The sequence below is a fragment of the Adiantum capillus-veneris genome, chromosome 8 (genome assembly GCF_014529385.1).
Source record: "Adiantum capillus-veneris isolate H3 chromosome 8, ASM1452938v2, whole genome shotgun sequence".
In the NCBI taxonomy this organism is placed as follows: domain Eukaryota; kingdom Viridiplantae; phylum Streptophyta; class Polypodiopsida; order Polypodiales; family Pteridaceae; genus Adiantum; species Adiantum capillus-veneris.
The window spans coordinates 88,341,998-88,352,574 of record NC_140938.1 but is presented as its reverse complement, the minus strand read 5'-3'; the positions used below and the strand labels follow the sequence as shown (position 1 = coordinate 88,352,574).

Here is a 10,577-nt window from a genome sequence, read left to right as displayed (position 1 = left end):
CTCACACGTTCGGTCAGACAGGGTTGTCCTCTTGCCCCCTTCCTCTTTCTATTCTATGCTGAGGCGATGAGCAAGTTTTTGGTGTCGCAGCAGGTTGGTCTCCGGGGCTTAGCACTCCCTATTCGGGGAGATGACCTACTGGACGCTGAGTTTGCCGACGATTCAGCCTTGTACTTAGATGGCCAGGAAGCCAACCTTCACAGGTGTGAGCAGGCTATGGAGACCTTCTGTTGTGCATTGGGCGCACTGATCAACTGGAGAAAGACAATGGCTTTCTCGGTTGGTAGTGCTCCTATGCCTGATTGGATGCCAGGAAAGGGTTTTAGGTGGATTCCCCCAGGGACTGCAGTTCGGTACTTGGGCTGTCAAGTTGGTTTGGACTTGTTTCCCGAGCAGCAAATTGCTCCCCTTCTCCTGTCTATCAGGAGAAAGTTGTTACATTGGAGCTCAGCACGACTTTCTTTGGCTGGCAGAGTAGTAGTTGCCAACCAGGTGTTGTTGGCGACTATGTGGTACATCACTTCTTGCTGGATCTTCTCGAGTTCTTGTATCAGCCAGGTAGAGAGCCTGATCAGGAACTTCCTTTGGTCAGGACGTGACACTCAGATAGCCCGAGCCAAAGTGGCTTGGCAGGTCATCACTCTTCCCTATTCACAGGGAGGGCTTCGGATCATTGACCCAGCACAGCAGAGCAGAGCCCTTCTTGGGAAGTTCATCGTCAGAAGACTTCTTCCATGTGAGGAGCCCTAGAAGGAGTTCTTGCTACAGCGGCTTCGTGCTAGGGTACCTCAGGCAGGAGGCCCTTGGCAACCTTCGACCAGATGGATCTTTACAGAGATGCGCAGAGTTGGTTTGAGCAGGAGACTGGAGGACCGCTTCGCTGTGAGTTTGCTTCGATCTTGGGAGCTCTTGCGGCGAGGCCTGGAGCAAAGACAGCCTACTTGCACGGAGGAGCGCCTACGGTAGCCCCTTGTCTGGAACCCCATGGTTAGCACTCAGAGAGGCCACTTGGTTGGTAGTCGGCCTCATGTCTCCTGGGGTCCCATGGCAGCGGGTCCAGCGCGCTCTTTAGGTGACTGGTTAGAGTTCACAGGTTTGTCAGAGGAGGTGCGGGGTTTCCAGCTACAAGGCATGAGAGGGGTGCAGAGCATGTGCCAGGACATCTCAGAGTCAGTTGTTGCAGCTGAGTGGCTCACGCCTCTCGAGCCAGTAGCACCCAGGTGGATGTGAGCCTTCACACGACTGGAGGTTCTCATCTCAGTCAGGGCCTGCTCAGAGACTGTTCCATCCCTTTTTTTCGAGCTTCAAGGTGGGGGACGCCTTCAGCGAGTTGCAGTAGAGGCCCCGCAGGTGGCAGAGTGCTCTTTTCAGAGGATCTGAGTAGTGGGCATCTGTGGGAGGACTTGTGTCATAGATCCTGGCCCAGTAGCTCTTGAGACTGGACACTGGAGGCTATGGGCTTGGGAGTGTTGTCCACTGGCACGAGTACAGTGGGATCCTAGTGAGTGGCTATGGAGGGATCCCTTCTCTTCTGCAGACCACCCAGGAGTCCCGTTCTTTCAGTACACTGTTCGACTGGGACATCATATACTAGCAGCACAGAGAGAGACCCGCCCCGCTGCTGCAGCACCTCATTGGTAGGAGAAGGGTCTCACAGCTCAGTTCTTGGCAACATTTTGGGAGAGGTTGTGGGACTCCAGACAGCCGAGGCAAGTCACCTTGTTTCAATGGCTGGTCGCACATAAAGCTACAGCAGTTGGGAGCTGGCTAGTGCATAGTGGTCTCTCGGCCGCATGTGCAGTTTGTGACCATCTTGTGGAGAGTCAGCGTCACTGTCTTTGGGACTGTCCCTCGGTCCAGCAGGTGTGGCTACGAGTTCTTCGGCTGATGCCTACTCTCTCCACGGCTCGACAGTACACTTGGGGAGCAGCGGCTTGGTCCACCCTCACGGGACCGGCACTTCAGTTTGAGCTATCTTCCACCAGCAGGATGATAGTGATGCATGAGGGGCGACCTACACTCCAGCCTGCCTACAGAGCTTACTCCACAGGAGTGGTGCAGTGAGAGAGAGGAGTGTTGGGAGCTCATCAGTGGCCTGACACTCTGGTTCATCTGGCGGGCCCGTTGCTTCCGCATCTTTGAGGCTCGCCCTGTGCCACCAGCAGAGACTATTCGCGATTTTTGGCTAGAGCTGATCCACACTCTCAGAGGACAGCTCGAGGGACTACAGGGCAGCTCCGACCGCATGCAGGAGCGCAGAGAGGCTTTCCTTCGACTCTGGCGTCCTGGGCCTTTCTACACCATGGTCCAGGGTGTACTCCGATGGCACTACCGACCACCTGTGTGGCTTTTCCCTCCCCCCATTTCTTGATTTAGCCCCATTGTACATATGCTGGTTTTTTCATTGGGAGAGTCTCCCACCATGGTTGTTGTAGCCCTCTCTTGAAGAGGTGGTTGTAGCCATATGGGCAGTTTCAGTAACTAACAGAAGGATCTTTTTCTCGGAAAAAAAAAAAAAGGATAAACCCCTATGAAGAGTAAGCAGATGAAGTGTCAGAAACATGTTCATTAATGATTTCTCTGATGAATTGAGCAGTCCGTCATTCGCTACAGGTTGATTCAATGTGACGTAACTTCGTTCATTCTTTCTTTAATGGCCCAGCTTCGATTATCCTGTTATTTGCTTGAAAATAGTGCCCACAGCACAATCTAGCAATAGCAGCATAGACCGCAGATTAACGGGGCTCCTATCGGAAGAGGGCTCAGGGATCCCCTGTTTCATAGTCCATAATATGTATGTATGAGAGCCTATATCAAAAGAACTGGTTAGACTAAACATTTGCTTTCTGACATTCCTTCAAGTGAGCAATTGCCCTCCAGCCAATATCGCGTCGGTAAAACCCATCAGGCCAGTCAACCCTGTCCACAGCCTGGTAAGCCCTCTCTTGGGCCTGCACAATGTCTTTGCCCAGAGCAGTAACCCCCAGCACCCTACCTCCACTAGCAACAACATTACCATGTGAATCCAAGGCTGTTCCTGCATGAAAGATCTTCATCCCTGGTACAGCAGCCTCTGCCTTTTCCAGATTCTTTATTAACGTTCCTTTTTTGTACTTCCCTGGATAACCTTCACTGGCAAGAACAACCACTAACGCTGCTTCATCCGTCCAGGAAAGGGAAAGGCTTTCAAGCTCCCCTCTACAAGCTGCTAGTAGTGTACTTGCAAGATCAGATTGTAAACGAGGGATTAATACCTGCACGAACCCACTCGAACACATCACTAATCAAATAGCTGCACCTTGAACTGACATCTACTGACCACACAAGCTAGTCAGACACTGTTGATAAAATCGCAACACTACCATGTGAGACAGACCCAAACTCAGGAATCTGCAGAAATCATCCCATTCCACCTCCCCATAACAAAAACTTGTCCTTGATTGTCTAGTGTGAACAGCGGTATGCAAGTCTAAAAATGATGCTATTTCTGAGCTAATTTGTAACCTTAAAGCTATGTGTACTACGTGAGTAATGTTCAAACATCCCTTTTTTGAAAGCAACACAGTTAAAACCGAAACCCGTCATCAAAACAGTATACCTGGCATTCAGGATGTACAAAGCGCACATTGTATTCGAGCAGTTTAGGCATTCCGGATTTCTTATCAATTATGAGCCCTGCATATAAGACTCCCACAAACTTACATCCCTCTTTTTCCATCCCTTTCACAGTAGGATTGATAATGGAATCCATAACTAAATACTCCATTTGAGGGGTAAGGACGGGAGCTGGAGAATACGCTCCCATCCCACCTGTATTTGGGCCCATATCCCCGTCTCCAACACGTTTGTGATCTTGAGCTGATGCCAAAGGAATTGCATGCTCTCCATCTACCAGAGCAAAAAAAGAAACTTCCTCCCCCTCAAGAAACTCTTCAACAATCACCATCCCCCCTGCTGCTCCAAATGCTTTATTCACAAGCATAGAATCAACAGCATCAAAAGCTTCTTGCAATGTCATTGCAATAATCACACCTTTCCCAGCAGCAGTCCATCAGCTTTCACTACAATGGGTGCACCTGTTTCACTTATGTAATTCTTAGCATCCTCTGCGTTAGTGAAGGACTTGTACTGCAATCAAGTTAAAAGGCCATTAGCAAACAAATACTGTCATTTTCTGCAGACAAGTTGAAACTTATTTCCTAGAGCAGTTTTTCATGCCATTATACAAACAAGTCCTTTGCCGCACTCTGTAATGTTTGCCAACAATCAGGATCCACTTCCAATCATTCCGTCAAATTCTGCGAGTCTGGAACAGCCTTCGCTTTCAAAATGGCTTCATTCTCCTCATAGTTTTCCTACATAATTAGTTTCACACAATGTGATACTTTGCCTGTTTTACCTGAATACTATGAATTCGAACATTCTTTAATAAGCATGTGAAGAGACTTATTGAATCCAAACAAGCACGATTAATTTGACCATAGCGAGACATTTTGTGTGATACAGATTCAGGATCACTAGTAAAATAACACAGTAAACAACATTGCTCCCTCAGAAGATCGAGAAGCTTGGAGCTGAAATTAGCTAAAAGCAAGAATCACACTGAGAAAAGTAAACCTTGGCTGTTGGAATGTTGTACTTCATGCATAGCCTCTTCATGAAATCCTTGGACCCCTCCAAGGCCGCTGCTTTGGCTGAGGGTCCAAATGCTACAATTCCTGCTGCTTGCAGATCGTCTACAAGTCCTGCGACGAGAGGCGCTTCTGGGCCAACCACCACAAGTCCAACGTCATGCTCTTGGCAAAATGATGTTACACAACCACTAGTGCTGATATCCAAGTCTGGCATACATATGGCATCACCAGCAGCAGCAATGCCTGGATTGCCAGGAGCACAAAAAACTGCACTACAAGCTGAAGATCTCTGTAACCCATAGCAGATTGCATGCTCCCTTCCACCTCCACCAATGACTAAGATCTTGACGCCTTCTCCTGCATCCAACATCAGCTGATTATATTACAGGTAAACCAGATTGCTTGAAGAAAGTGTAGATTTGAGACACATATATTACAAATTGGAGACCGCCATCGAGTTCATTCTGCTATTTTGAGCAGCAAACCTGGAGGTGTATCTTTGTGCCTATCTATTATGTTGTTTTGTATTATTTTAATTTTTTAATTTTTTAATTTTTTTCACTTTCTTTCCGCCCGAGGTTCTTGCTATGGGCAAGTGGACAAGGCCTGTAGGACCACGGGCGTGGCTTGTGTTTGAGACAGCTGGGATCAAAATCGGAGGTGTATGTGCCAGTGTATTGGCCTGAACGACCGTTATAAGGTTATGTGTGAAATCAATTAATGAGAGGACAATTTGTCTTTGACATGAAAGTTAATAAACAAAATTTACCTATTCAAGAGTTAAGAGGCTTCATTAAGTGGAAAGTGGGACACATTGTAGAAGGATAGTAACTTGCCTAACAAGTAACCATGCAAGAAGCAAGGGGTCAGCTTCAGGGCTGTTTTTTGCAGATTTTGCAGGTTTACACGATTACAGAGGTCGCTCAGGTCATACTACAGGTGTTGGCATTCATTGGAATGCACTCCCACACCCTTGTTGTAAAAGCTTGGACACTCCAAGCGAAAAATCAATAGCAACACGCGAGAAACTGGAACAGCAGAGCTTGAAATAGAGAGAGAGAGAGAGAGAGAGAGAGAGAGAGAAGAGGAAAGTCGACATGAAACGGCGGAGTACCGCTTCCAAATACCTTAAAGTCTGGCGCCCCTTTCGGTGCTTCTTTCTTTATTGCTTCACAAAGGTACAATAGCCAGGAGAACTCGCGATCTGTTTCCACAAATGGAATGCCAGAGTGAGCCCCTTAAGGCCATATTTAAAGGCCCTTGGCCCAAAAGCATAAGACATGAAAAGCTACTGCACCAAAAGCTCTAGATCTCAACAGCTGGTGCTCTTCCCATGCTTCCGCAAAACGTGGGGGCCTGCCAAACAGGTCCTGCCATGTCAACATCAGCCTCCACAAAACATGGGCCTATCTATGCATGCCACATCAACAGTTTTACACAATGTCCTGTTTAGGTTTTATGCATCTCAGGTGGTGACTTGCAAGTTGGCCGAGGTTAGGATTTTTAGTTCCTAACCCTCCTAGGAACCTTGCCATGCCATGTTACTAATTTGTGACATACCCCCCTCTTGAAAGAAGAACAATCACCCTCAATTCCGCCTACAAAATAAACAAAGAACAAAAACTAGCTCAGTAGGCACCGAGTCCTAACTCTATGTACCCATGCACCAGCCTGCACATATCCAGTGTAACAAGAAACGTTTCGTGTGTTTCATTGTTTCCCCGTTTCGAGGTGTTTTGTTTCGAAAATGCCAAGACAAAACACGTATGTTTCTAAAGGTTATAGGAAACATAATATTTAAGGGTCTAGTAGGCGGATATATCCTATATACCTGGTCACATAATTGCTAAAATATATTGCACATGTCACAAACTGGTGACGTGGCAGGCCCCCGCTAAGCAATCCCATAAAATGCGCCGACAAGTTGACGTGGCAAGGTATACGGAGGCCTGCAATTTGCGTTGAGTGCTGACGTGGTATATTTCCGCAAAACGAGTTGACTTGCTGATGTGGCAGTACGTACGGATTTCCGAAAATTACGCTGGCTGAATTTGGCAGCTTTTGGTTACAGTTGCTTTTGAGTTTGAGAAGCTTTAGAGTTTAACTTTTGGGGCTCTGCTTTTGGGCATCCCTCATAAGAATAAATAAGTCCTTTTTGGACTCACTCCTCAGAGCATCTGGACGCAAAGTCTAAGAGTGAGTACCCACGGACTCTCTTGTACTTTGCACACAGATAAATATAAAAAGAAATACCGAAAGGGGCGCCAGTCTTTGGGGCCAATACCTCTGGGAGTCAAACCATCCTCCCCTGGGCAGCTACCCCGGGGAAGTGCCCTGAGGGCCTCGTGGAGCTCCTCCGCATCTTCTCAGTAACTAGGCAAGGCATCTACGCCCAAACCTGCTCTCTGCATGCATCTTGGCGCTCTGACTGTGGCTCATCTGAAAGCAACTCACGATAAAAGTCGGTAGCAACTACATGCATATCCTCAGGCTCTGTAGCAATTGACCCATCAGGTCTTCTAAACTGACAAACACTCGTGCGCGCATGGCGAGGACCCACATTCTCAAAGAGCTCGCCAGTAACTCTGTCTCCCACTTGGGTCCACTGAGATGCCCGACGATGGAAGGCAAACTCATGATGCCACTCCTTAATGGTGATCAACTCATGTCGAGCCTGCTGCATCTGCTCCTCCATCCAAGGACTATCAGGGTGGTGCTCCTGCATCCGCTGTAGGGAACCAATGCCCTGTCGGAGCCGCTTCTCCTCCAGCTTGGCTGCAGACTCCTAGAGGAAGAAACGACTAAGCTCAGCAAGTCCAATGGCCAATTTGCTAGCAGGGGTGCCCTGTGTGCCCAAACTTTGTCCAAAGCACCACCACCCGCTCTCTAAGCTCTGTATCCAGTAGAATCCTCTCCGGGATGCACAACATGACACTCCCACTCCTTTGTATGTCAGCCACACTAAGAATCACTAGTGCATGATCTGATAGTCCCTGCCTGAAACCGGCCTGTAGGGCGTAGGGCGTTAGGCTTTAGCTTTCACCCGATTCTTTACTTAATGTTTACGACAGAGAGGAACTTCACGAATAAACATGTGACTGGAATTAACACTTCAAACAAAGTACGGCCCGGCAGCTAGAGCGCTACCAAGCAGAAAGCAACACCCTGTATGCCCCAAAGACTCGCGCCCCTTTCGGTATTTCTTTATTCTTATTGCGAATAGAGGATCCGAACACTTTCACCTAACTCTCATTATGCTGTCCAAACTTGTTCATGGCTGTAATCGCAGGTTTTTGACCCAATTTTGCCAACAGAACAACGCAAAAATCTTTGTAGGTCAAAAGTACACGTCAAGGACACTTTCCCTTGCAGTTTGGAAGCTTTCCAGTGAGCTGTAGGTCAATTTCAGCGTGCTATAATTCCCTGTTTTGACACTGTCACGTGCCCAAAGCCCTGTTTAAGCATCTAGAGGCCATGTCCTGCAATTTAGGTGCGAAACCCTAAACCTGCACAAAACCACAGCAGGCTGTAATTTTCTGTTTTGGATCGTTTTGGGCGGAGCGAACACGTCTACACATGTCTCTGGTGCTCCTGCACGCAATGGGACACTTCCCCTTTGAAACGGATGAGTTTTCACGCGAGAAAACTCTCCGTTTTCGCAATCCTAAGATCCTTCGCAATGGAACTGTGCGTACCTGTGGAGGATTAGCAATTAGCTAATCCGGTTCCTGTACAAAAGGCTCTTGCCTTGGCAAACGCGCATAAAACCCTAGAACTGTACATGGTCATTTGAGAAGCCCAACTAGTGAGGCATTGCCATATGTGCAAAGGGGAGAGAGATGCGTGAGAGCAAATCATCGCGCTACATAGAGCAAGGGAGAAGGCAAGCTTTCCATTAAAGTTGTGATCACCTACACCCACTACTCACGCACACACACACTATAGTCACAAGCAAAAATCAGTCTCCTCTCTCAAAATGTGCCCCCTCCAGCTAATGGATCTGGCAAATCCATCCGGAGCCACCATGTGTCCACTTTGCCTCTTTTGAGTTTATTCCTAGTACCCACCGACTTATAAAGTGTAGCGAGGGGCCTAAAAGACTTTGAATTGAGCTTAGACGCCCTTTTACTACTCGGATTCCAATGCCGACTGGCCCAACCATATCGTGGCTTGTTCTTTCCGACTACGAGTGAAACTTTCGGCCGTCGGCCGTTTCACACTGGCCACGCAATGTCCGTCCATTTGTGACTTCAAAAAGAGGGTCCCAAAAATTAAAGAAAAATCAAGGGAAAGAAACCAACAACTAAGGTTAGTGGTTGCCACAGCCTCGTGACATACCCCCCTCTTGAAATCGCAAACGTCCTCAATTGCATGTCATGTATATATGCCATAGATGATTTAGTGTGATTAGCACCCTTTTATCATCACATGTATCTGCAAGAAAGATCATGAAACGTAGATACAAATGACTTAATGAGACCTTCATATTTTTGTCATTTCATCTACCATAGAAGTGAGCATAATACCTTAAGCATTTATAGAGCAGTGTCCACTTCTACTGCACTAAATCCGTATTTATATTTGATGTGCTAGCTCCATCATTACCCCTCCTTCAAGCACATTGAGTTGGGACATACGTAGGCTGTAACCCAAAGGCCTCACAAGGTAAAGCTGCAATACATTTGGTGACTCCAAAAGTTCAAACTCTTCCATCCACTTTGCATCCATAGGTGGATAGTTCTTGAACTTCACCAAATACCGTCTTACAATCTGTCCCTTAACTTTTCTTTCGTTAGGTGCCAAAATTTGCTCAGGTACCAAGATCTCATCAAGTTCCTCAACTTCTCGTTGATCCTCATCTGGCACATCACCCACAAAGGGTCTTAGAAGACTCACGTGAAACACATTATGAATCTTCCAAGTATCAGGCAATTTCAACCTATAAGCAACAAACATTGTTGATCTTGTCAAGTACTTGAAAAGGCCCATAATAGCACATGCTGAGTGTAACAAACTTGGACACCCCAAGTCTAGAATCTGGCATGACGCATAAGAAAGAATCACTTTAAGCACTTCACACTTAAATCATAGCTCAATTGAGTCGACACGGCCCGGCGTAGTTCCATGCCCAGAGAGATTGGCCCCATAGACCGGAGCCCCTTTCGGTACTTCTTTTTGTATTAATAATTGAGCAAAGTACATTTGCCCTTGGGTTGCCTCTGCTCAAAAAGGCTCGTTATTTGAAGGCCCTTGGCCTTGGAAAAGCAATACATGAAAAGCTTTCAAACTCAAAAGCAGTGGACTCCCAAAAGCTAGAGTTGAATCCAGCCAACGCATTTCACGGAATTCCGTACGATCTACCACGTCAGCACAGGTCAACGCATTTCACGGAATTCTGTACGATCGACCACGTCAACAATCAACACATTATGCGGGAATCCATACAGCCAGTCGCTTTGGTCCTTTTTATTTTTCCTAGTGTCCCCCAGGGCCTTGTCGACAGGTGCCCATAAGCTGGGACACTTGTTTGGTGTGCTACGTTATCAGTTTGTGACATACCCCCCTCTTGAAAGAATGGTAATCGTCCTTGATTACGCCTGCACACAGACAGAGGCCATAAACCAATTCAATAGACACTGACTCTAAGTATCGACGCACTAGACAAACACTAATCTAGCAATTGCACAAAGATGACTGAGTCAGTGCACATTCACATCATATCAATCACATAAAAATTGATTCCAGATCTAAGACCGTGATTCCTGGCAACATATTTAGCAATCGCATCTAGATCCATCCCGGACCTCACTGATGTCGGATTAGCTAATCCTTATTGCGATCATGTCTATAGATTCACACGACCAAAATGCTGCAGTCATTTCGTCTTTCAATCCACCACTCAAACAAAATCACATGAGAGAGTACACATCAGTCAGGTTCAAG

General features: G+C 47.1%; 2 protein-coding genes across 4 annotated transcripts in view; both read right to left on the bottom strand.

Moving 5' to 3' along the window:
- Positions 1-2,551: 2,551 nt before the first annotated feature.
- On the bottom strand, positions 2,552-4,018 carry LOC147452519 (phosphoribosylamine--glycine ligase, chloroplastic-like). Its single transcript, XM_086518172.1, has 2 exons — positions 3,599-4,018; positions 2,552-3,254 (listed from the first exon to the last, which is right to left on the bottom strand). Exons 1-2 carry the CDS (start codon positions 4,016-4,018, stop codon positions 2,832-2,834), a joined length of 843 nt encoding a protein of 280 aa, XP_086374298.1. The 3' UTR covers positions 2,552-2,831.
- LOC147452518 (phosphoribosylamine--glycine ligase, chloroplastic-like) overlaps positions 3,990-10,577 on the bottom strand; it is a 32,373-nt gene continuing 25,785 nt past the window's right edge. The window contains exons 2-4 of one of the 3 annotated variants that reach the window (XM_086518175.1): positions 4,618-4,991; positions 4,247-4,355; positions 3,990-4,128 (exon numbers count right to left, since the gene is read on the bottom strand). In XM_086518175.1, coding sequence (XP_086374301.1) covers positions 4,284-4,355; positions 4,618-4,991 — 446 coding nt within the window. In that variant the 3' untranslated portion in view covers positions 3,990-4,128; positions 4,247-4,283. Of the gene's footprint in view, positions 4,129-4,217; positions 4,356-4,617; positions 4,992-10,577 lie in introns of those variants that run through there. The other 2 variants (XM_086518173.1, XM_086518174.1) reach the window with 2 other exon arrangements.